Here is a 27,816-nt window from a genome sequence, read left to right on the forward strand (position 1 = left end):
CTGGCCAGTGCAGGGGGCAATACTATCCAAATAATAATAATAACAGCCATGCCTGATTAGTGCTTTCTCTCTGTTGGGCACTGTATTGAATGCTTTAATTACCTTTTCTCCCTTAATCTTCACAGCCTCCCTAGGAGGTACATAATATGAGGTTTGGTTTTCCAATGTCATAACTGAGGACCTGAGAGTTTCTGTAACTTGTGTAAGGCCAAGAGCTGGTTAGAGGCCTACAGCCATGATCGGTTTGCCTCTGAGTTTTTAATCACTGGCCTTGCTTTTCTCTGTTGATAAATGGTGCTGTTTTCACTTGTCTGGCCATGTTCATCTTTTTCTCTTTATGTCTCCAATCCAGTATGTGATTAGGGTGTTGGTTTAAATCTATGTTTCATTCAGTAAATATTTATTGAGCATCTACTACATGCCAGACAGTGTTCTAAGAGTTTGGGATATTAGTGATAAAGAAATCACTCAAAATACTTTCCCTCATGGAACTTTTGCTTCAAACATTGCATATTCTTTCTGAAATTTGCATTATTTGAAGAATTCTAATTTACCTTATGAGAGTGTGGAACAACAAAAACAAAAAAAATCAAAATCTGATGTGCAGTTTAAGAGTTAAATTTTGAATCAAGAGACCTAACACTTAAAAGGAAAACAAAGCATGTTTAGGGCAATGTAAAGACTAGAATTCTTTTCTTTTTTTTTTTTTGGCTGCATGGCTTGTGGGATTTTAGTTCCCCGAACAGGGATCGAACCTCGGTCCCTGGCAGTGAGAACACAGAGTCCTAACCACTGGACTGCCAGGGAATTCCTGTAGAATACTTAAAAGATGTAACCTAGGATTAACTGCAAAGATGCGAAAAAAGGTGAAAGGTGTTTTTTGGCTTTGTTTTTGCTCCCTCCCCCCATATATGGACTTATGGGCTCCAAGTTGGGTGCTAGAAATAAAATATTGAAGACAACAGTAAAGTGATACAAAAGAAAGTAGACAGTGGAATTATAAAGACAGAATTATAGTTGAAAGATACTAGAATCATAAAGAAGTAGAATTATAAAATAGGGTAATAACTGTCATGATAGGAATCAAGAGGGGTGTTGGAGATCTCATAGGTGGAGGCATCTGTCCCAGACAGAGTGGATTCCCAGAGGAAGCCATCTCGAGTGTAACAGCCCAGCGAGGTCAACGCGGTGGCAAAGATGATCAGGACTGCAGGGAGAGGGAAAAGCTCGGGCAACAGCCCCCAGCTCAAGAGAATGCAGTGAGTGAGCAAGCTACAAGTAGGAGAAAATAATTTGAGCCAACTGAAGTTTCGTATGTTTTTTCTCTTCTCTTCCAGTTTTAAAGCAGAGCTATCATTTCACAGAACATGGAGTAGAGCAGTGCCATTATGGAATTGTCTACCCATACAATTTAGGAAATTAATTAGTTGGTATTGTTAATAACAAATTTCAGTGTTTTAGAAATTCAGATGGAATTGATGAAATGAAAATGCAGTCAGAAGCTGCAGTCATCCAACATTGCTAATAGAGCCAAGAGGATTGCACCCGAGGCTTTAAGATCTTCTGAGAGAGAGAGGGTTTAGTTGGAAATTACTACTGAATTCAGTTGTAAGGGCTCATATAATCTTTTGAGACTTCTGTCAGAATGAATTTATCAAGAACATTTGAACTCTAAAGCCGTGGTAGAAAAACTAAAAATAAATATTATCAAGTATGTATCAAATGATGGCCATGTCTGTATTCACATTTTTAAGCAGAAGTTTCAGGATAGAAGAAAAATCACATTTCCCATTGCATAACAATCTCAATATTTTCAAACTAAATTTTCAGGTAAGAAACAAGATTCTTGGGACTTCCCTGGTGGTCCAGTGCATAAGACTTTGTGCTCCCAATGCAGGGGGCCCAGGTTTGATCCCTGGTCAGGGAACTAGATCCCGCATGCATGCTGCAATTAAGAGCCGGCATGCCGCAACTAAGAAGCAACTAAATTGGGAGATTGGGATTGACATACATACACTATTGATACGATGTATAAAATAATTAACTAATGAGAACCTACTGTATAGCACTGGGAACTCTACTCAATGCTCTGGGTGACCTAAATGGGAAGGAAATCCAAAAACGAGGAGATATATGTATACACATTGCTGATTCACTCTGCTGTACAGTAGAAACTAACAATATTGTGAAGCAACTATACTCCAATTCAATTTTTGAAAATAAATAAATTAAAAAAAAAAGAAGCAACTAAGAAGTTCCCATGCCACAACTAAAAATCCCTCATGCTGCAATTAAGACCCGGCTCAGCCAAAATAAATAAATGGATAATAAAATAAGTAAATAAATATTTTAAAAAAGAAACAAGATTCTTAAAAAAAATCCATTGTTTCTTTTTTTCTTCCCTGATCCTGAATTTGACAGCAATTGTAGAAATTGTTTGAAGCAATACTTAGTATTTTCTGAGAAATCTCTCAAGGTTGCTGGCACCTTCAAGTAACCTGTGAATTGGCAACGGTTAGAGGCCAGACCATAGGGGAAAGCATGAATTTTTGAAAGCTTGAGTTTAAAACACTACTGAAAAGCTACTTATCCAATCCGAATGAATGAAGTCTAAACAACGTCTTGTTACCACTAAACTTATTAGAACTAACTCATTCAATGCAACTCATAACTTAATGCATTAATTCAACAAATATTGATATTTTAAAGCACTCTGTGTATCTGGTACTGCTCTGGCTGCACAGTCCCTGCTAAGCTGGTTACTGAAGAGAACAGCTACAACTTATGCACACCCAGGTTTCTTTTCTACAGACGTCCTTTTAAATTCAGGGTTGTTTTGCTACTTCATATAGAAGATCTGAAGGCCAGAAATCAATGTCTTCATTAATATTTGAGTACCCCCTATTAACTAGAAATCTCAAAACAACTGTTTAAAAAGAAATTGATGAATGAGTAGATTTTTAAGTTTATTTGATACTGTGTGCAATTAAATTCCTAAATTAGGGAAGGGGCAATCAACAAGAAATTAGAATGGTTAATACAAAATTTCTTTTATTTCCTCACTCCTTCCCTTGTTGTTCAGCCTTTGATTCAGTCTTTTCTGTCCACCTCTTTCTGTTTCCAATCCTGAACTTGGTAATGGCTAGGACCCCTCACTCAGTAATTTCAAATGTCTGATTACTTCCCTGAATGCATGGAGTAAGTTCCATAGACTGTCCAGAGTGTTCGGACTTCATTCTGTCCCACGGGAGCTACCATGGAGAAGGCAGAGGCAATTTGCTCCACCTTGCAGCCCTTTGTGCATCCTTCTATCATCATAATGGTCAGATGCTTTGAGGCCACTCGTTTATCCCTCTCTCCCCCTTTCCACCTGAGCTCCTTCAGAGCAGGGGCATGTCTGCATATCTGTCTATGCCTCACCTGCTAGGTCACCACCCTTGGGACTGAGGCTTCCAGAGGCTGGCTAGGTGAGAGGCAGGACGAGAGGGGAGCCAGTCACAGCAGATGAGACAACAGCACGTGCTGAGTCTGAAGGGTGATGCAGGGCAGACCGGAGACGGAAGAGTAATGTCAGAGTGAGACACAAAGTGAGTGAGGCAAGAGTCAGGTTGTACAGTTTAGGATTTATCTGAGAAAGGATAGCAAAGCTCTTGTCTTTACCCAAAATCAGCTAAGTTAGCTGTAACACCTGGCACATCCAAGGCACTAAATAATTTTAATACCTACCTAACAGGGTTGAGTGATTAAAAGTGGTAAAGATTAAAAGAGGTAAAGAGCTGGCATAGCATTTGATCTAGTATGTTAGTCCTTCTCCATTTCTCCTAGAATTAGATTTCTCAGTCAATAACATCTTGTCATTCCCATTACTATGGGCTTTATCAATATCTTTCCTGACTTTTTTTTTTTTTTTTTTTTGCGGTACGTGGGCCTCTCACTGTTGTGGCCTCTCGGGCCCAGCTCCGCGGCCCGGACCGGGGCACGAACTCGTGTCCCCTGCATCGGCAGGCAGACTCTCAACCACTGCGCCACCAGGGAAGTCCCTTTCCTGACTGTTTTGAGAGGGAGGCTAACTCTTTTCATGGCTGCAAGTCTGGCTCAATCACTTGTTATTAACTGAGTGGACTCTGTGAGACAGAACCTATTTCAAACCTCAGCACCCTCATTTACTGGCTCTGGCATTTATGGTATGTTCCTGAACATCTCTGAACCTGTTCCTTTCATTAAACTTTAAGGACGATTGTGAGACTTGGGTATAAAGTGGATAAAGGTCCTGGAATATTAAAAGTACTTACTGAAATGTAGCTATTACGAAGCACAGACACTTTCTACTCAAACTATTTTGGACAGAATTTGTAGCAAATGTATTTCCCAATATCTTTTTAAACCAAGAAAATGGAATTTTTTTTAAACCTTGTAGTGGTTATCACAGGTTGGTTTATTTAACATTTGTCCTAACACTTTTCCTTTGCTTTCCTCTACATCAGAGGCTGGGAAGATAAATAATTCATTTCCCAGCCTCCTTTGAAGGCAGGGGGAAACCTGTGACCCAGTTCTGACTGATGAGACCTAAGTGTGAGTCAATGAGGGAGAGAGAGGGGATTTATGGGAAAGCTCTTGCTTTCTTGGCAAAGGGTAATAGATATGGTTACCCAGCCTTTTGCCCTAACCTCTTTGTCCTATTTGGAATCCTGGATTTGATGACTAGAGCAGCAGCAGCCATTTTGCTACAATGAAGAAACACGTCAAAGAGGGTGGAACAGAAGGCTAGAAGGAGCATGGTTCCTTGATGACACCATTAAGTCACTGTACCAGCCTTAGATCTTCCATCTCTGTACTTATTTTTACACAAGTCAAATAAACCTGTTTGTTTAAGCCGTAGCTATTCAGCTATTCTGTCACTGGTAATCAAACATATCATTAACAGGTACAAACCTTATATTTTTGATTATAACTGACTACTGTGCAGTGGTTTAATGGAACTATGTCCTCATATCTGTAAAATATATAGGGCTCTCTGCCATGAAAATAAACGGTTCCAAATATATCTATAAGTATTTACTTACTTTATTTACTCAATGAGTTATTTTGAAACAACTATTTGTGGAAAGAATAATTGGAAATTCAATGGACTCTGCTGTCTCTTTGCTTGGATTTTCATGTCACTTACAATGCTTTAGCTAATCACAATCCTTAGTACATTAGTTTTCTTTTCCCATCCTCTTTTCTTTCAACTTTGGCATGAATGCTGTCCAAATAAGAAATCAAACTAATTAAATTGGTAAAATGTATGTTACATCTCATATGCAGGTGATTTATGCGTGCTATTCTTCCTCAAGCACTTTTTTGGTTACTCCCACATTTGCGGTTGGTTCCAGACGGTTGTAGGTTCTGCCCTATGGAGAAGTAAAACCCTGTGGCACCCACAGTCACCATCCCAGCTTAGGTCCTTATCAAATCCCTTCCAGATGTTTTCACCATTCAATGTTTTACACACAGCTACGAGCTTATATTTCCAGTTGTGTCATTCCCTTGCTCAGAGCCTTTAAAGCTCACCCCTGCCCATAGAATAACCCTTCCTCCTTAGCTGAGCACTTCAGGGCCTTCCTCATTTTGATCTCAGCACATCTGTCCCCCCCTACCTTTCTAATTCTCACTACTTCGTCATATACCCTCCCCACCTTGTGTCTCTTCATGTCTGCTTATAATTTCCTTCCTTTCCATTTCTGGGTTCTCTTCCCCAACCCACAAGTGCCAATGTTTCTAGGAAAGCCTTTCTTAATCTTTCCAGGAGTAAGTCACTTCCCTGACCCTGACTCTTCCTGGCCTATTACACCTCTGTGTGTGACACTTACCCCCTCCTGTACTATATTCAAGTTATTTATGTTTACGTTATTGCCTGCACACAAACTCCTTGAAGGCAGATCTACCTCCATATCATCTTTCTATTCTCTACAGTGCCTGATGTGGTCCCTTTGTCTGACAGGCGATAGGCCCTCAATAAAACTGTTTGAATAGACGACTATAAAAGGACTGTCATAATGGGGAAGATGAATTATAAAACTCCAAGTAGATAAGGATAGGGTTTTGCCTGAAGCAGAACTGCAGCCATGGTTTTACATTTGATTTGTAGAACTGAGCAAGATCAGAAATGATGGGTAGTGTAGATAAAAAAATATACAAGGCCCGGGCTTCCCTGGTGGCACAGTTGTTGAGAGTCTGCCTGCCAGTGCAGGGGACATGGGTTCGTGCCCTGGTCCGGGAAGATCCCACATGCTGCGGAGCGGCTGCGCCCGTGAGCCATGGCCACTGAGCCTGCGCGTCCGGAGCCTGTGCTCTGCGACGGGAGGGGCCACAGCAGTGAGAGGCCCACATACCGCAAAAAAAAAAAAAATACAAGGCCCAATAACTGGCCATTCCCAGTAAAATTTTCTTCTTGTAATGTGTGCTCAGATTAATCAATTTTATGAATTATCTTAATTATTTTACATCTGTTATCTAGTAAAATTACGTTTTGAAAAACCTCTCAGTGTAATTCACCAACAGAATGAATTTTCTCATTTATTCTTTCCAAAGAAACATAAATGAAGCGATTACAGCCGAATAGAGGTGCTTATCAAATGATAAATGCCTGGAGAAAGCAGTAATGGGCTTTCTCTTCAAGATCCAGAGTGCATAAGTGCCCTGTTTCAATGAAGGGACAACATAGCAATCACAGGCGCTGCCTCTGGGGTCAGCGCTCTGCATCTGGGCCAAGGCTCTACTGCTCTTATGGGATCCTGGGCCAGCTACACTTCGGTGTGCTTCAGCTTTCTCATTTACAAAATGGAGATGATAATAACATCAGACTCACGGAGATCTGGTGAGGATTAAGGACCTACCACATGTGAAGCATTTTGAATAGTACCAAGCACATATTAAGCACTTATAAATTGTTAGCTATTGTTTTTTGACACCATCTATTCATAATATATTCTTGTATTTTCCTCACTGGTAAGTCTTAAATGCCTGTTCTTTTTGTTTTCTTTTGTCTTCATTTTTATTTTTGGTCACTTAATTTAGCTATAGTGTCTCTATTTAAAAATATCGATCAATTCCAATTAGTTTCATCTGAAACAGAAAGAACTTAGTCCAAGAACTTTACAAAAAATATTATTTTCTTACTCATGTTTCTGATAAGTCTCAGTATAAAATAAATTAAGATCTAATTCTGGAAGTGTGGAATGTTCACTGACACTATTTTTTTTAAAAATTTAATCAATCTATTTATTTTTGGCTGTATTGGGTCTTCATTGCTGTGCACGGGCTTTCTCTAGTTGTGGCGAGCGGGGCCTACTCTTTGTTGCGGTGTGTGGGCTTATTGGGGTGGTCTCTCTCGTTGCGGAGCATGGGCTCTAGGAGCATGGGCTTCAGTAGATGTGGCACGTGGGCTCAGTAGTTGTGGCTCGTGGGCTTAGTTGCTCCACGGCATGTGGGATCTTCTTGGACCAGGGCTCGAACCTGTGTCCCCTGCATTGGCAGGCGGATTCTTAACCACTGAGCCACCAGGGAAGCCCTTGCTGACACTATTATCATAATTATTGTTCTGATCAGAGAGCTTCTCCTGGAGAAGTGACCAGCTGAAAATGTGTGTGTGTGTGTGTGTGTGTGTGTGTGTGTGTGTGTGTACATTTTCCTGTTAGGAACTGAAGAGTTGAAACAAGAGTTTACAAGAAGCTGTTAGTGTGACATGACATTCAGCTACCAACTATCTACTAATCTGCTTTATTTTACTTAAAAAAAATTATAAACAAAGACAAGCTATTGTAGAAGGCAGGCCTTAAACTAAAGTATTCTTAGATAATTATTTGTCAATAATACTTCTTGGAATTGGGATTTTCTTAATGTGAATTTTCCACGTGTTCACTTGAATATTATCTTGATTTTATCCATACTACTTATTTCATGGTTATCATGTAAGGACCCTAGTTTATACTTTAGCTGATTAAAGCTGATTTAGCTGATTAAAGAGTAGTGTGCAGAGCTTTTTGGACTCTATTTCATGGGTATTTGTAATAATAAAATCAGCAGAAAAATATCTTATATCCTTTTGGGGATGGAACCATGTTCATTCTTTAAGTTCGTCCTCATTTTTCCCGTAAACATCTGTATGAAACATCACAATGAGTATATTGCATTTGTTGGTGTGAGAGCTTTTCTCACCAGGCACCGAAGATAGGTTCGCCATGTGGTTGGCATTAATTTCCCACTTTGAAAGGAGCTGCATTCTCTGAGCCATTTAGTTTGCTCTCTGACAGTGGAGTATGGATAGGCCTCATACTGAGTGAGCTTTGGGTATGGAAAAGTTGTGAGTCAGAGTGCTTGCTTGTTACTAAGACAGAACGACAGAATTAGCTGTAAATACAGTATCTGCTTGTTCTCCCTTTTGTTTTGACGCTGTTTAGGAAACAGCATAATTTGCCCCAGAATGTGGATGTTACTTTGTTACAAGTAGGTTGCCACTTTATGAGCAAATAGTGATCTCTCAGTGCTTTTATTTTCCTTTCTATATATAAAAGATCCGAGAATGAAACTGGTATCATAATCGTATTTTAGTTTTTAGAGCCCACAATAATGACAGTTATGAAAGTAATCAGATTCACTTTTCAATTTAGTTCTGGAATTTTAAAGCCAGGATACAAAGGTCTGTGTCACTAGGTAAATTAAATGGGTCCCACTGACTAACCCAGAGATGGTACCCTCCTAAAGTAGGCCATGGTACTTTTTCTAGGGCAGCGCTGTCTTGCCAGCTTTGCACACAGTAGGATTTGATAAATGCCTGTTGCCCAGACAGTGTGATTCCTTATAAGCTGCTCTGAAGTCAAGCCACAAATGGGTATTTCTCATGTTTCTTTGGGGTGCTTCACATTGAGGCTCTATCAGTATTAGGTTTGATGCCAGAAAGTACTGTCAACTAGATTTAAAATACTTTGAATTAAAAAATTTATTTATGTATTTATTTTTACAGTAGGTCCTTGTTGGTTATCTATTTTATTTTTTTAATATATTTTTTCCTTTGTCTTTTTAAAAATATTTATTTCATTATTTATTTACTTATTTAGGCTGCACCAGGTCTTAGTGGCAGCACGTGGGATCTTCAGTTGTGGCATGCATGTGGGATCTAGTTTCCTGACCAGGGATCGAACCTGGGCCCCCTGCATTGGGAGTGCAGAGTCTTATGCTCTGGACCACCAGGGAAGTTGCATGGTTGTCTATTTTAAATATAGCAGTGTGTGCACGTCAATCCCAAACTTTCAATCTATCCCTCCCGCCCACTCCCCCCCGGTAACCATAAGTTCATTCTCTACATCTGTGAGTCTGTTCTGTTTTGGAAATAATTTCATCTGTATGAAAAAGTACTTTGAATTTAAAACAATTCAGAGGGCCATATATCCGGGTGCACGTATATACCATCATCACCCAAGCAAATATCTTACAGAATACCCCCATAGCCTTTCCTATTTATTAACCTTTGAAAACTTCTCCCTGACTATTTTCTATCTTAGTTACTAAATCCACCAAATAGGAATTAGTGGGGGCTTTTGGTTATGTAACAATGAATGCTTAAACAGCATATAATCAGTGATGTTATATAAAGGAAATATAGCTTCATTATGTTACGTATTACAAATTTATCAACCTCAAGCATTGGGATGCAATAAGAGAATTTTCCTCCTAGTAATTTTAGGAGGATGGGTTTGTCTGAGTAAACTGTTATCGGGTATTTTCATTGCCTTTCTTCTGTTTATGTGGGCTGCTGAATTTACAGAGGGCTTGTGCTGTTTAGATTTCTTTCCTACCACCCCATGCAGTGATGCTAGTGGAGATGGTGATAATTAACCAATGGCTGTGCACTAGGAGTTTAGGAATAAGTGTACTTGTATTTAAAATCTTAGTGTTGATGCCTATGAAAACTGAAGTTAATTAAGAAATAATTATTCAGCAGTTCTGTCTAAATTAACTTTTACTATTCCTGTTTATTTTCTCTCTGGCTAGGAGTGCCTGGTGGGATGGGAATTACATAGTTTCAGTGGTAAATTTGAAATACATCAGGGGCGCATTCTCAAATTTGAAGGAAGTCATAGGGGCAGATTAAGCAAATGTAGTGCTAATGGGGTTATCTGGGGGCTCAGGGACAATGCCTAGTGAATCACTAATAGTGTGGTTTTGACAAGGACGTGTTTTCTATGCCAGGGGTTCCCCAGAACTGATGCCAGTTTATGATATGATATTTTGTTATGATAACAAAATGACAAAAATAAGGCAAATGTTGCGAATTTTTCTTATAGTCAAACAGATTTGTTTAGAGACTTTATTTGGAGCTACGTTATTCCTAATTTTTTTGTGCTAAAAATATCCCTTTCAAACAATGGCAATAATAGACTTTTTTTTTCCTTTCTAATGCCCTCATTTAGTAAAATTTTTTAAAAAGTCAACTTGGGAAATGCAAATTAAAACAAGATACTACTACAGACCTACTAGGATGGACAAAATCTGGAGCACTGACAACACCAAATGTGTTACTGCTGAGAATGCAAAACGGCACAGTCACTTTGGAAGACAGTTCAGCAGTTTCTTTCAAAAGTACACATACTCTTACCAGCAAACATGCTCCTTGGTATTTATTGAAATGAACTGAAAACTTATGTCCGCACAAAAATCTGTACATGGATATTTACAGCAGCTTTATTCATAATTGCAAAAACTTGGAAGCCACCAAGATGCCCTTCAGTAGGTGAATAGATAAACTGTGGTATATCCAGACAATGGAATGTTATTTAGTGCTCCAAAAAAATGAGCTATCAAGCCATTGGAGGAAACTAAAATGAAAGAAGCCAATCTGAAAAGGCTATATAGATTCCAACTATATGACATTTTGGAAAAGGTAAAACTATGAAGACAGTAAAAAGATCAGTGGTTGCCAGGAGCCAGGCTGGGGGATGTGGATGGGTGAGGGATGAACAAGCAGAGCGCAGAGGTATTTAAGGGCAGTGAAAATACTCTATATGATATTGTAATGATGGGTACATGTCACTGTACATTTGTCCAAAAGCATAGCATGTACCACACCAAGTGTGAACCCTAAGGTAAACTATGAACTTTGAGAGATTATGATGTGTCAATATAGGTCCATTAACTGTAACAAATATAACACTGTGGTGGAGGATGTTGATAATGGGGGAGCCCATGCATGTGTAGGGGCAGGAAGAATACAAGAAATCTCTGTATCCTCCTTTCAGTTTTGCTGTGGGCCTAAAACAGCTCTAAAAAAATAAAGTCTTAAAAAAAAAAACCAACTTCATCTTAGCCCCATTAAAATTTTTTTCCTGATCTATTAATTACTGAAATTAGGGAATCACTGGCCTATGTGGCCTTGTTATATGCTAAGATGGTTTATAATTAGTCCCTCACCTGCTTCCCTAGGAAAACTGGTGTTGGTGAACAAGAAATAATCCTGTCTTAACATCTTTCACATTTCCTGGCTGAAGAGATCCAGTCAGTTAAGCAGAGTATTAGTTAGTAGGCCTCTTCATACATCCTATGACTCTAGCTTACTTCTCATTTTTAAGTTATGCTTCTCTTGCTTCCTCCTATAAAAAGTCCAGAAGAAAAATGACCATCAGCTTACTTCACAGTCTAAAACTAAATGTGGACCTTCACTGATTGTCATCCACATTAGGTAGCATTTGTTCAATGCACATGAGTGTGCAAACATTTCCCTGGTAAGTTGAGTGTTGTTTCAGCTGAGTGGAATATCCAATGGCACATACATTCTGGAAAATAATAACATAAACATTACATCTTACCCTATTATTTTTCAAGCATCTAAAAAGACCCTTTTCTTAAAAATATAAACAAAACAGCATATAATTTTTAAAGAGTTCATCAAGCTTGTAAAGACTTGAACTGTTTCAACTAATAATATTTCTTTTTTTTTTTCTTGGCCATGCTGCACGGCTTGTGGAATTTTAAGTTCCCTGACCAGGGATCGAACAAGGGCCCTCCACAGTGAGAGCACAAGAGTATTAACCACTGGACCACCAGGGAATTCCCACTATTTCTTTAAAAAGTGTTGCACCTTGTGAAGATGACTAAAACAAAAACTAAATAAAATAAAATAAAGATAAAAAATTATCTCTAAGCAGACACATTATTGGGGTTTTTATACAGTTTCACAAAATCCAAGAGCTCCAAAATGTCATGAGACATAGTTTACTCAGTAAGACCAAATAAGTAGCTTTCCTAGTCCCAGGAATTCTAAAACAAACTTCAAAGAAAAACTTCTGATAAACTTTGGGAAGTCACAGTATCCTAATCTTTAATTAGGAGCAAAAAGCTGTAAAAGACATGATGAGAATTCATACTTGCATGGATGACTGTATACAGACAAGTATTAGAGAAGAATAAAAGTGAAGCAGTCCATGTGATGGGAACCATGTCAATAAGATACAGTATTCAGGCAACAGCCTGTTTTCCTGGCTATTTTGATTAGGTTTTGTCTTCAAACTGGATTTGTTCTTCAGTCAAATCTGCCAACCGATACAGTTAATGTTGAAGTGAAAAAGAAAAAGGAATGGGTTGACCTCTGTTACAATTCAGCTACCATATTGACACATACCCATTATATAGCTTGATTACACGGGTGATAAAGAAGTCAAAGAAAACACTGGGACAATTTTCTAACTGATTAACAGACACTTTTAAAGAAAAAAAAGAGAATTTGGGGAAAAGTTTTTAAAATCTAAATTCTTCATTTTGCACTTATCTATAGGAGAAAAGGCAACAGAGTACCCTCCAAGAGCACGGATTTGTTAGTGGTAATTGTAGGTTCCAAAAATGGTCATTAGAGGTGGAAGGAAGAAAAAGGAGGAAATACGAAAATTACAAAATAATTTCAATCACTTATATTTCACTTACAACATTCCTGGCACCGTTCTAAGCACTTGATATCCACTTACTCCACACAATTACACTGAGGTAGGACCGATAATCATACCCACTGCATGGGTCGGGCATCTGAGTCACAGACAAGATAAGTAACCTTCAGGAGGTCACACGGGTGGTAGGTGATGCAGCAGGAATCTGGACCAGGCAATGTGGCTACATGGTGCATCCGAACCACGACCTCTGTGCTGCCATCGTCTGCCAGGCTACATGCATTGTCTCATTTCACCCATACAACATTATGCGGTCGGTAACATCATCTCCAAGTTATAGATAGAGACTGAGTCCTAGAGCACCATGAATTTATTAAACGGCAGTGGAGCTGAGATTCCAGGTGAAGGGTTTAAGACTCTAAATCCCTAGGGAAGAGGAGTACCAAGATAAAGTTTCTCACCTGGACTGAGAGGTATGTGGTCTCTGTGGTCTTTAAGAACCTCACACCAAAATCAATGATGAATCCTACTCGCGGGCGGAGAGAGTCTGTTCTACTCACTACGGGGCATTCCTGTAGTGCACGACATATGTGTGAGGACCCCCTGTACATTCTCCTTTACAGCAGTCATCACACTTGATAACTCATTGTTTAATGTCTGTTTCCCCATAGACTGCAAGCTCTGTTCATTTACTGGCAACGTACTGTGTACCAGAGAGGCACTGTTCTAGGAGTTTGAAGTGTGTCAGGAAATAAAATAAAGATCCTTACCTTTTGTTTATTTAGCATTGCACCCCTAGTACCTAGCAGAGGGTCTGGCACCCACTGGTTCTCAATAAATATTTACTGAATGAATAAATGAATCAATTAGGAGGGGCAGGTAGAAGCAAAAGAAAAATAATTACAGAGAAAAGGAAATATTTGGGTTTAATCTATTAACTCCCAGATTTTTATTAAAATCTTAATATGTTTTTGATTAATCAGGAGAACCGTTTTAATAATTTAACGCATCTTTAAAAGCAGAAATGCTACCAAGTATATTTTAATTCCCAGAGCGACCTATGATCCAGGTTCTGAAGGAGGACATGTGCTTCAGGACACTGCACTCACTCTTTTGTCAGACTAAAATTTCCAGTGACATTTCCCAGAGCTTAGCCTGTGTTTGTGTTCGATTTTCAAAAGGTGACTTTTGAAAGTCACCTTTCAAGTCACCTTTTGCAAGTCTTCTCCCAGTAATTAGAGGCATTTATCTTAAAGCTCATCGGGGTTTAGCAGGGAGGTTACAGGCTGTCATCCGCATTGTTATTGACTCCCTCAATTAGAGGCAATGGCATTTCACCTCCATGCAAAATATTAGTAGATTAACAGTCCCCACTCTGCATTCATTTGGGAAATATCTTCTGCTTGTGATGATGAACGTGACAAGCAGGAAGTAATCAGAGACACTCTGGTAATACCTTTAAGCCTTGCAAACATCAGTTAAAACTCTGGCTCTGCAGCTTGCAGTTGGGCTTTTGTCCGTAGGGTAAATTTCTATTTTTATGACACGACACAGAAGTCAGCATTGCTAATTTCCAGGAGAAACAAGCAACAACCCCAACAAAAAAGAGCCAGAGAAACATCCACCCTGATTTTCTTGAATCTTTCATGTCACTCAATGTCTCTTTTAGACCATAAACGGACTCTGGCATTGTGGACAACTTTCATGTCAGATTTATAATTCTCTGACATGACAACTTTGACTCAAAGGGCAAATTCTAATAAATATTTCTTTATAGTGATAAAAAGACTGCAAAGAGATTATTATTCAAATGTCGTTGACTGTCTCTTTCAATCTAAGGGCATTTTAGGCTAATGAAGAGATTTTTAACACAGTAAATTGTTAGGTCATAGGAGCTCTGAGGATGGGCTTCAGTAGATTTACCTAAAATTTATGGAAAGCATCTTATGTGCATTTTATTGGGATGGGCATGTATCCCTTTCATCGGATTCTCCACAGCTTGTAGCCCCACTAGACAAGAATCTCTGGTCTCATGAGAAGAGCTAAGGGCTGAAGGGAGGGTTATGCCGAGGTCTGCTACCACCACGCAGCACCCCAAGCTGCTTTGGTTTTAATGTCTTCTTCTGCAAAATGCCTCAGCTGGCCAACGATCCTCTGTCTCCTCTATTCCATAATTGAATCTCTGATGTGTGGGGACCATAAATTTAGCTAAGTTTTCACCTTCAGCTTCCTGTATTCTAATAACTGTACTAACCAGTGATTCAGCTTCATCCTTCTTTGGCACATTCAGTATCATTAACCACAAAACAAACTATTTATGAACAAAGTTAATATTTGCATTGTATCGATGGAGCAGAAAGATCGATGCCTTCCATTTTGAGACAATATCACTTCTTTATGACAAGTCAAATGCTTAATAACTTTTTGGGCCATCAAAATCTCATTTTTTTATGTGGTAACCTATGATAAAGTCTAACTTACAATTTAAGTCTAATATAACACTGTATCAATTCTGTTTATAAGCCTATCAATTTTATTAGGTTTTCAAAGACAGAAGAGTTGAGAAACTGGGCCAATATTGCTTAAAATGATCAAAAAATTATTTAAAAATATTTTAAAATTTGTGGGCCACAGAATTCTAGCCAAGGTTAAAATTTATCATTTTTTGTAAAATCAATTAAACTAAAGTGAAAGTGCTTTTACCATCACGGCTTAATAAAGGCAAATCAGGTCAAAATTACCAATTATTTTTCATTGGATCTCCACCCAAGAAAAGTCACTTTTTTAAGGTAAAAGTTATTTCTAAATGAGAAGAACATAGGATAATTAGAAATCTGAAAGATCACTCTTGTACTAGACATGTAAATTATATCTAACTTACTGTCATGATGAGCCCCTTTTCCTGGAAGTATTTAACCAATGGAGCAGCGTTCTGCTTGAAGTTCATTAGTCTCCTTTGGGTAGCTTTCAAATTGTCATCAGGCCGCCCCTGTTGCTCTGCGCGCCTCAGTAATCTTTCTTTGAGCCTCTGATTGGTACAGGCCAGGAACACCACCAAGTCAGGAGTACAGATCTGTGGAGAGCATCAAACAAGTAGACAGGCATTCAACATACCAACCAATGTGAGTGTGGGCAGTGGCATTTCTCTCTTCTGGGTCTGTGGAGACTGCCATATTTTTGACCCTCTATGTTTTTGCCAGCATATTTCCAGGGCTACGGCTCCACACAAGGCCAGGAGGAGCTATTGCTATTACAGTCCATGTAAATGGTATACTTCAACTCACAGAGTCGTGTACAGTGGCCCTCCAAATTTCTGGAAAATACTTTTTGCCTATTCTCAAATAAGTTTTCAAATTTCAAGTTAAGATCAATATAGGCCAAACTCTGCCAAAGGTAGATGTGGCCTGTTTAGAGGGGAAATGACTATTGAGCTACAGATATTCTCTACAGTAAACAAGTACTGCTGCTATTATTACTATGTGCTGCCCTTTTAAAAGTATGTACTGTATGCCAGGCCCAGTGCTAAGTTATTTCCTTATGCTGTTGCTAAACTTTACAACAATCTGCAAGGTAAATATTATCTCCATTTTAAAGATGAGCAAACTGAGGCTCTGAGAAATTAAGTACTTGTCTGAGGTCACATGGTCAGTAAGGTCAAAGGTGATACTTGAACCCAGGTCTGTCTGGTCTATGGTCTGTGTTCCCTCCACTATTACAAAGAATCAAATGGCTCAAAGGCCTTCATAAATTTCTGAAAATACCAAGGAATAACATGAAAAGAACCTATGAACTAAACAGTTTTTATTTAACTCAATTAGAACTAGTAATGTATGTAAAAGATAACGTGATCATTTAAAGTGAATGTATTTTCTTGTTGAAAATGGGACAAGAAAAAGAGGCAGTTTTGCATAGCGCTTTAAAGAAATGATCTCCAAAAATTTTTTATTGTATCCTCACATTAGTAAATTATTTGAGCATCTACCTCAATAAATATATACCTATTAAATTATAAATTATGCATGAAGGTATGATAGCCATGTACTACCATACTAATATATTGTATATATTACATACGTACATACATATGTACGTATGTAATATATTGTATAATAGTATGTATGTTGTAAAATACACACAAAAATACAATTTTTAAAGGATGACATATGATAATCGTAATTTTAACATTTTCTTCCCACACTACAGTGGTTTGCCTTGTGCACTCTTGAGACCACTGGTTAGAAAATGGACCCTGGAGTCTGGGAAACATGGATTACTGTTCTTGCCCTAGGATTTATCAGCTGAGCTATGGGCATATGGCTTAACTTTACTAAGCCTCCATATCTTCATCTGTCAAAAGAGATACATGAACCTCCTCCCTGAGTTATTATAAAGATTAAATAAGATCAGCACAAACTTGATCAATGGTAGGTGCTCAACAAATTTTAGCCATGTTTAATATCTCTTGGTTGTCATGATTCTATATTGTCCTGGTTCTCATTTAACTTTTTGTTCTGTATTTTTTTTTCTCTTTGCTCAAATTTTTTTCCTTAAAAATGTAACACAAATAATGATGTTTATGAGCCTTAGATAATGTTTTCTTTTGTTTTTCCCTCTCCAGGTTCTTATTCTCTCAGCTCCCTTCCACTGTTCTGGTTTCAACCACCTATCTTTTGTTGATGGATTCCAAATGTACATTTTCAGCACTGACTTTCAACAGCACTTATATCCTATATGATCAAATGCTTATATGACGGCTCTACCTGAAAGTCTTGTTTTTTTTTAAGTTTTTTTGATGTGGATCATTTTTAAAGTCTTTACTGAATTTTTTACAATATCGCTTCTGTTTTTATGTTTTGGTTTTTTGGCCGTGAGGCATGTGGGATCTTAGCTCCCCAACCAGGGATTGAACCCACACCCCCTGCACTGGAAGGCGAAGCCTTAACCACTGGACTGCCAGGGAAGTCCCTGAAAGTCTTAATATTTATTACGTGTGACTCAGCAAGGCCAAATCAGTTCCAGCACCTTTTTACCTGAATGAAATTCCCATCTTGCTTATATATGTATTTGTTTATTTATTTATTTTTATGGTAGCAACACTACTTTCCTGAATCTCTCAACTAGAAGTCTTTTTTAAAACTTTTTTTTAATTGAATGAAAGATTATTCTTTTTTTTTTTTTTTTTTGCGGTACGCGGGCCTCTCACTGCTGTGGCCTCTCCCGCTGCTAAGCACAGGCTCCTGACGCGCAGGCTCAGCGGCCACGGCTCACGGGCCCAGCCGCTCCGCGGCACGCGGGATCCTCCCGGACCGGGGCACGAACCCGCGTCCCCTGCATCGGCAACCGGACTCCCAACCATTGCGCCACCAGGGAAGCCCCAAGATTATTCTTTTAAAAAACTAAATTTATTTATTTATTTTTGGCTACGTTGGGTCTTTGTTGCTGTGCGCTGGCTTTCTCTAGTTGCGGTGAGTAGGTACAGGAGCTACTCTTTGCTCTGATGCGTAGGCTTCTCATTGCAGTTGCGGAGCACGGGCTCTAGGCACACGGGCTTCAGTAGTTGTGGCTTGTGGGCTCTAGAGAGCAGGCTTAGTATTTGTGGTGCTCAGGCTTAGTTGCTCTGTGGCATGTGGGATCTTCCCGGACCAGGGCTCGAACCTGTGTTCCCTGCATTGGCAGGTGGATTCTTAACCACTGTGCCACCAAGGAAGCCCTGAATGAAAGATTCTTTAAATTCTATAGTGTTTTACAATTTTCAAAAGTTTCACAAATGTGATTTCATATAATCCCATAATAACTCCTTTTAAAATTCCCTACTCTTATATTGCCCCTCCCCCCTGGTAACCACTAGTTTGTTCTCTATATCTGTGAGTCTGCTTCTTTTTTGTTTTATTCCCTAGTTTGTTGTATTTTTAAGATTCCACATATAAGTGATACCATACAGTATTTGCCTTTCTCTGTCTGACTTATTTCACTTAGCATAATGCCCTCCAAGTCTATCCATGTTGCTGCAAGTGGCATATACACCACATCTTCATCCATTCATCTGCTGACGGACATTTAGGTTACTTCCCTACCTTGGCAACTATAAATAACGCTGCTATGAACATTGTATCTTTTTGAATTCTCAGCTAGAAATCTTAATATCATTTATAACCCTTATCAAAACTTCACTCTCTCAGAGCTATCACCATGGACTGTGGAGTTTGGTCTTGAAACACTATTCAGATTCCCCTTCCCCCAGTTCCCACTGCCACTGTGTAAGCACAGGCACATACTTGCATAAGTGATTAAGAGCATGAATTTTAGAATCAGATCATCCTGATTTTATATCTAGAATCTGCTATTAGTCATTTGTCCTTGGGCAAAAGGTTCAATATCTCTGAACTTCAGTTTTCTCAACTATTTTTCCCTTCCCATCTCAGTAGTTTAATATGTCCCATAAAACACTTTTAAGTAGCTTTTGAGAACCCTTAACAATTTAAAAATCACTTTGTAATTTTTGTGTGATATATGGTAAAGAGATTATCTGAAGTTAAAACTTTTATACTATCAAATATTATAATGCAAAATTCAAATTAAATAAAATCCTTGGTAATATTCAGTCTTACCCAACATAACAAATGACATCCTTTTAAATTTACTTTGAATAGCATATAAGGGAGAAGACAATTTTTGACAAATAAATTAAAATGACAGGGCTTCCCTCGTGGTGCAGTGGTTAAGAATCTGCCGGCCAATGCAGGAGACACGGGTTTGAGCCCTGGTCTGGGAAGATCCCACATGCCGTGGAGCAACTAAGCCCGTGCGCCACAACTGCTGAGCCCATGCACCGCAACTACTGAAGGCCGCGCGCCTAGAGCCCATGCTCCTCAACAAGAGAAGCTACCACAATAGAAGCCCTCGTATCACAAGAAAGAGTAGCCGCTGCTTGCCGCAACTAGAGAAAGCCCGTGCGAAGCAGCAAAGACCCAACACAGCCAAAAATAAATAAATAAAAATAAATTTATTTAAAAAAATTAAAATGACATTATATTGTTCTTGGTTTGGTCATATTGTATATTAAAATATGGAAAAAACTTCAACTACTAGCTCAGTGTTGAATGCAGGCAAAACCTGCATTTAGAAATTCTTGCATTTTGCGTTTAAACAAATTAAATGCTATACTTTAATACATTTTGTGTTTTGTTTCAGACTGCAATGTATGTGCTTCTCCCTACTTAACACAATGAGGTTATGGGGAGACTTAAATATGTAATCATCACTATGTTTTTTCTTTTAGAATTGGCTTTTGAAATTAGCTTGAAATTTATAAAAGACTTTTTTACACTTTGAATAAAACTGCATTTTGTTTATTTTACTTAATAGACTTAAAAAAAAGCAGTTATAAGTTTATAGGAAACGAGTAGAATATCTAAGGTATTTGTTGTTGCTGTTGTTTCTTTAATTTCTCCCAATACTTTTTATTGCAGAGCTCTGTAGTTTTCTATGTAATGTTCTTGCCCATTTAAAAATTATTCCTACCTATTTGATATTTATTTTTATTTTTTAACATATTTTTTATATCTAAGATTTTTGATCAATGAATGCAACTTCAGGTCTGATATAGATGACTTTGAAGTGAATCTGCAAAGCTATTTAATTTTATAATTGTAATTAACTTGCTGTCTTTTCTTGGTATAAACTAAACAGCATATAACCAGTGATACAAAAAATTAAAACGTGGAACAGGCGAGACCTCCATGGTAGCTGGGATAACCGGCTGACTGCTCAACAGTGATCTCAGCCACAAGCATGCTCACCTGATTCCTAGTCACCCCCGCATATGCCCACTCATTAGGACCCTCGTTCTCCAACAGTGCTCAATTTTAAAAGAAAAAATTTAATTGTTTGTTTTTTTCCCAAAAAATGTAAAATAGAAGTAGACACCATTCTTTCCGAGAAGATGTGAAGCACCTAGAAAGTTTTCATGAAATTCACTCATGAAACATTGAAAAGTATCACCAAACGAAGTGGATCCTTGGCATACCTTTTCTTAGCCTATGTTCTCAAAATGTATTTGCCGATTGAATGAATGAGTGAGTAAGTAAAAAATGAGAACAAAGACCAAGATACCACTTTTGTCTACATGGAAGTAAACTTCCCAATTGCTGATATTTTTTCTGCCATTGGATCAACTAAATCAATCTTTTTTTCCCTGTCATTATATGCACAAGTCAATCTTCCTCTATCCATTTTCTCAAAGTCCCTTATCTGAATGATTACTCTGTTAAAAAGAACATATGACCATCTTTGATTAGCAAAGATGTATTATTCACAGTATCAGACTACTAAGTGAGCTTATTTTAGTGAGCTCTCTTCTTAACTGTCAGTGCTTTTGACTGCCATATTCTTTATGAAGACATGTTCAAAGGCCTACACTCCATAGTTCAGATCACTGTCAGAAACCAAGAAGCAAAGTATGAAAAAAAAAAAAAAACCCACAAAGAGAGAAGATCACATTTGGAACAAAAACTGGAATCACAGAAATAAGAGATGAGAAAATCTTGGAGGTTATCTAGCCCAAATTAATGCCAAACCTGTAATCATCTCTACAATCTCTTGACAAGTGATTTTTAAACTTGAACCTTTAAACTTGAATGTTCTTTGTGAGCATTTCTTGTGATGCCTCACTACTTTTGAGGCAGCCCCTTTCATTACTGGATAACTCTAATAACTGGGAAGTTCTTTCTAATACTGGGCTAAAATTTTCTTTCTTAATTCTGCCTATAGGGAAAATGCAAAAGAAATCATTTCTTTCACCCATTAAGCATTTATTGAATATACACCATTATTGCAGAGGCTAGACTAGATCAAAAAGGGAAAAAGGATAGATACCTGGACTTCACTATCATTTAACATGGAGATAATTTCCGGGCAAAGCTCTTAATGGACTATGGGGCTGAGGGGACAAAAACTGGAATATGGGGCCTACCATGGAGGAGGAGCTCTAGAAACTACTACTGCTGCTCCCAACTTAGGTTCCTGGTTGGAATCCTAAAGGGCTATACCATCAGAGTTTGTGTGAATCAGCCTTCACAGGACTAAATTCCATTTAGAATCATCCCATATCCTCATTATACTAAATGTGTTAATAGCCAATTAGGCATTGAAAACAGAATTAGTGAACTAAAAGTTCAGGAGAAAATATCCAGACTGAAGCAAGGGGGAGAGAGGGGTAGGAAAAGTACAGAAAAGAGCAACAGAGACATATGAGACAATGCTTAGAAAATTCTAGAAGAAGAAGAGAGAAAATGAAGAAGCAGTGTTTGAAAATGTAATAGCTAAGAATTTTCCAAACTCATAAATAATATCAAGTCCCAGATTCAAGAAGCAATATAAAAACCAAGAAGAAAAAACACAGATCTAAGCACATCATAGTAAAACTGCTGAAAGCCTAGACAGACACACACACAAAAATCTTTAAAGCAGCCAGAAAAAAGAAATGATAGACTACCTTCAGAGGAGCAATAACAAGACAGCTAAATTTGCCAAAGAAACAATGAAAGCCAGAAAACGATGAAATGACATCTTTAAAGTGCCAATAAAAAATAACTGCCCATCTAGGTTTCAATATCCAGTCAAAATATCTTTCAAAAACTAAAAGTAAATACAGATATTTTCAAACAAACAAACACTGAGAGAATTCTCATCAGAAATTCTACTCTAATGGAAATATTAAAGAATATTCTTCTGGTAGAAGAAAAATGATCCAAGATAGAAATCTGGCCCAGAGGAATGAATGAAGAGCAATGAAATGATAACTCTGTGGGTGAACCTAAATGAAGATTGACCATATAAAAAATATTAAAAGTATCTTGTGGTACTTAAAACAGAGATGAGTCATGAGGCAGGTAAATGAAGTTCAACCTTTCTAAGGTCTTGCTTAGGAAGTGGTAAAAATACTGATTTCTATGAGACATGAATAAGTTAATGATGCATGTCATAATCTGTAGAACAGGAATCAGCGAACTTTTTTTGTGAAGGGTCAGACAGCAAACATTTTAGGTTTTTCAGACCATGTGGTCTTGTAGCATCAAAGCAGCCATAGGCAGGAAAGCAGGAGTGGGGACTGGGGAGAATGCAGAGGAGGGGTCAAACCAGTGCAAAGGTGCAGTGTCGGGTTAGTCACTGTGATGGAGACTGGGATGCCATGCCGCTGGCTCTTCTAAAGGGACATGTGTGAGGAGCCTCTATTTATCAGAGCCTGTCCCCTGCTGGTCAAAAGTACCCCCTTGGCACACTGCCTCCTTCACACTTTCACAATGTGTATATCTCAGGGCAGGAAGTCAGTGAGTTGCTGTCCTGGGCAGCATTACATGGGTACAAAACTGGTCACAGCAGCAAAGGTCAAATGAAAGGTGGGCTGAGAGAATATAAGGTAGGGCATCAGAGGTGCTAGATACAGCAGTACACTTGAAATATAAAGACACAGAAATGCTAAAAGTAAAGGGATGGGAAAAACATACCATGGAAACATTAACCAATAGAAAGCTGGTAAAACCATACAAATATCAAATCCAATTAAAAATGGGCAAAGGAAAAAAAATATCAATTGAAGGTATCCACTAGGAAAGTGGGTCTTGAAAGTTCTCATCATGAGGAAAAATTTTTATAACTATGTATGGTGATGGACATTAACTAGACTTACTCTGGTGATCATTTTGCAGTATATACAAATATGGAATCATTAGGTTGTAGACCTGAAACTAATATAATTGTAATTAATACAATTATTCCTCAATACATTTTTTAAATTAATAAAATGCCTAACAATCCATTTTCTACAAAATAAAGGGCAAAGGACTTGAACAGACATTTCTCATTAGAGGACATACAAATGGCCAACAGGTACAAAAAGAGTGTGCTCAGACTCACTAATCATCAGGGAAGTGCAAATCAAAACCACAACGGGGGAATTCCTTGGCAGTCCAGCGGTTAGGCCTTGGCGTTTTCACTGCTGGGGCCCAGGTTCAATCCCTGGTTGGGGAACTAAGATCTCTCAAGCTGTGCAGTGCGGCAAAAGATACCCCCCAAAACAAACAACAACAACAACAAAACAACACAATGAGATATCACCTCACACCTCACACCTCACACCTCACACTGTTAGAAGGGCCATTATCAAAAGACAAAAGATAAGTGTTGGTGAGGATGTGAGGAAAAGGGAACCCTTGTGCACTGTTGGTGGGAATGTAAATTGGTTCAGCGACGATGGAAAACAGCATGGAGATTCCTCAAAAAAAATTAAAAATAGAACTATCTCAATTCAGTAATCCCACTTCTGGGTATATATCCAAAGGAAATAAAATCAGTACCTCAAAGAGATATCTGTACTCCCTTGATCACTGCAGCATTATTTACAATAGCCAAGATATGGAAACAACCTAAAAGTCCCTTGATGAGTGAATACGTAAAGAAAATTAGTATTTTTTATATATATATATATATATATATATATATACACACACACACACAAAGAGCTAAATATTCAGCCTTAAACAAGCAGGAAAACCTGCCATTTGTGACAACATGGATGAACCTAGAAGACATTATGTTAAGTGTAATAAGCCAGACACAGAAAAACAAATATTGCGTGATCTCACTTTTATGTGGAGTCTAACGCAGTCAAATCCACAAAAGCAGAGAGTAGAATGGTTGTTGTCAGCCGCTGGGTGGAGGGGAGATGGGGAGATGTTGGTCAAAGGGTGCAAGGTATCAGTTATGCAAGATGAATAAGTTCTGGAGATCTAATGTACAGCAATGCGACCACAGATAGTTAATAGTACTGTATTGTGTACTTGAACTTTGCTTAGAGGGTAGATCTCAAATGTTCTCATCACAAAAAAAATTTTTTTTTAAAAGAAGAAAGTTGTAACTGTGTGAAGTGTGGCTATGTTAGTGAGCTGGATTGTGGTGACTACTTCACAATGTATATATACACCAAAAGGTCAAATTGTATGCCTTAAACATATGCAATTTTTATTTGCCAATTATACCTCAATAAAGGTGAAAAAAAATCAGACAAAGTAGTCGACTTTAGGGAAAGAAATATTACTAGAGGTAAAGAGTGTCATTTCATTATGATAAAAGATTTAATTATCCAGGAAGACATAATAACTCTTAATTTGCATTACCCAATAATATATGCTCAAAGTATACTGAACTTGGACAGCACTAAAAGTAGAAAGTTACAAATCCACAGTCAGAGTGGGAGATTTTCATAAATCTTTCCAAATAACTGATAGAACAAGTGGCAAAAAAATCAATATGGAAAAAAATCAGTAAGGTTATAGAAGAGTTTAATACAATTAACAAATTGATATATATTTATAAACTATAACCATCAAGTTGAACACAGAAATTTTAAAATACGGACAGAAAATTTAAGAAAGTTGACCATGTTCTGAGCCATAAAGGAAATCTAAACAAATTTCAAATGATCACACAGATTATCTTTAATGACTACAACGGAAATAAACTTTGCATAAATAATAAAAATATAAATAGAAAATCCCTGTTTGGAAATTAAGCAATACATTTCAATATAATTCCTGGGTCAAAGAAATCACAATGGAAATAAAAATATTTTTAATTAAATTATGATCAAATTATATATAACATTCCAAAACTTGTGGGATGTAGCTATATCCATAGTTACAGGGACATTTAATGCCTTAAATGAATATATTAGGGGAAAAAAGAAAGGTTGAAATTAGTGATCTAAGCATCCATCTCAAAATGGTTAAAAAAAAAAGAAGAAGAAAAAATCAGACCTTTTAGGTCTACTAAAAAAGGAAAAATATAAGAGCATAAATTAAATTACATACATAGTTAAAATGCATAATAAACACATTATAGCTAAGGGTTCATTCTTTGAAAACACTAATAAAATCGATAATCCCTGGTGAAACTAATCAAGGAAAAGAAAAGGCAAAATATTGAGAATAAAAAGGAAGGTATCCCTAAATATCGTACAGCGATTAAGATGATAAAATAGGATATTAAGAAACACTTCATGAAAACAAATTGGAAAATATATATGAAATGGACAGATTTCTAGAAAAACACAACTCTCCCCCCCCAAAAAAAGAATAACCAGAAAACCAGAATGGCTCTTTATTTATGGAAGATATTAATTCCACAGTTCAAAACCCTTGCACAAAGAAAACTCTGAATCCAGACGGCTTCACTAGTGAATTGTATCAGACACCAATCTAACAGAAACCCTTCTACTAAATATAAAGAAGTAAATACTTCCCAATTCATTTTATTAGGTCTGCATAATCTTTGAATCCAAAGCCTGACAAGGACATTGAAAGAAAGAAAAGTTATAGGTCAATCTCACTCATGAACGTAAGCAAATATTCTAAGTAAAATATTAGCAAATGAATCCATCAATGTATAAAAAGGATTATATACACCATGACCAATTCAGGTTTATTCCATAAATGAAAAATGTGTTTACCTTTCAAAAATCAAGCACTGTTATTTACCAAACCAACAGAATAAAAAAGAAAAAAAAAATCATGTGATCATCTTAAATATGAAAAAAGCACTTGGTAAAACTTAACATCCCTTCACGATAAATACTCTTATCAAACTAGGAATTCAAGAGAATGTCCTTAATCTGATAAATAATAAATACATAGAAGTTACAGCAGGCATCATACTTAACTGGGAAATGCTGAAACCTTCCCTCTGAGATGAAATAAAGATGCCCATTATCATTATTTCTAGTCAACACTGTAATGGAGATTTTAGACAGTAAATTAAGACATGAAAAAAAAAAACCCCACAGGATTGAAAGGAAAGAAATATAATAGTCATTTGAGATAATATGATTGTATGTGTAAAAAATCCAAAAGAATTTAAAAGCCATAAGAATAAATATGCATATTTAGTATGGTCTCTGCCTAGAAGGACAGTATACAAAAATCAATTTTATTTCTATATACTAAGAACAAACAATTTAAAATGAAATAAAAATGCTAGTTAAATAATTAAAATATCATTTAATTGCCTAGGGGAAAATCTAGTGAAAAATGGTACAAGAATCTACACAGACCTTGGCAGAAATTAAAGATTTAAATAAAATGAGGTATATGCCATATTCATGAATGGAACACAATATCATAATGTCATTCTTCCCAAACTGATCTATAGATTTAATGTAATCTTTAAATTCAAGCAGGGTTTTTCTTTGTGTATGTGTGTATGGGAATTGAAAAATTGACTCTGAAATTTATTTGGAAATTCAGACGGCCAAGAATAGCCAAGGCAATCTTCAAGACAATCTTGAAAAAAAAGAATAAAGTGATAGAACTTACTGCCAGATAGTGTGACTTATTACAAATCTACAGTAATTAAGACACTGTGGTATTGGTTTTAAGGAAGACCAGTAAACCACTGGAACAGAGAGAGAACTCAGAATCAGATCCACTGCCCAAATATATGATTTACAACAAAAGTGAGGAAAGCACAGTCTTTTCAATACATGGTACTGGGACAATTGGATGTTCATATGGAAAACAATGACTCTTGACTCCCTACGTTATAGGATATGCAAAGATTCATTCCAAATGGATTTTCAGATCTAAATGTGAAAAGTAAAATGATAAAGATTTGAGAAGGTAACATATAAGAAAATAGCTTCTAGACCTTAGGGAAGACAAGGATTTCTTAAATAGGGCCTAAAACACCCTAACCATAACAGAAAAGTTTGATAAATTGGATGGCTTTAAAATTAAAAAACACTAATATATTTATTAAAATAGACTAGTAAGAGAATGAAAATGTCAGTTGCATAGTGGAAGAAGATATTTGCAACACATATAATCAACAAAAGGCTTGTTTTGAAAACATG

The 27,816-nt window shown here is 37.3% G+C and overlaps 1 protein-coding gene across 4 annotated transcripts in view; it reads right to left on the reverse strand.

Moving 5' to 3' along the window:
• AK5 (adenylate kinase 5) overlaps positions 1-27,816 on the reverse strand; it is a 236,863-nt gene that overhangs the window by 170,702 nt on the left and 38,345 nt on the right. For all 4 annotated transcript variants that reach the window (XM_004279944.3, XM_049707153.1, XM_033405965.2 and 1 more), the window contains one exon: positions 15,796-15,987. In XM_004279944.3, the coding sequence (XP_004279992.1) occupies positions 15,796-15,987 (192 nt within the window). The remainder of the gene's footprint in view (positions 1-15,795; positions 15,988-27,816) is intronic.

Source organism: Orcinus orca, chromosome 1, assembly GCF_937001465.1.
Source record: "Orcinus orca chromosome 1, mOrcOrc1.1, whole genome shotgun sequence".
In the NCBI taxonomy this organism is placed as follows: Eukaryota; Metazoa; Chordata; class Mammalia; order Artiodactyla; family Delphinidae; genus Orcinus; species Orcinus orca.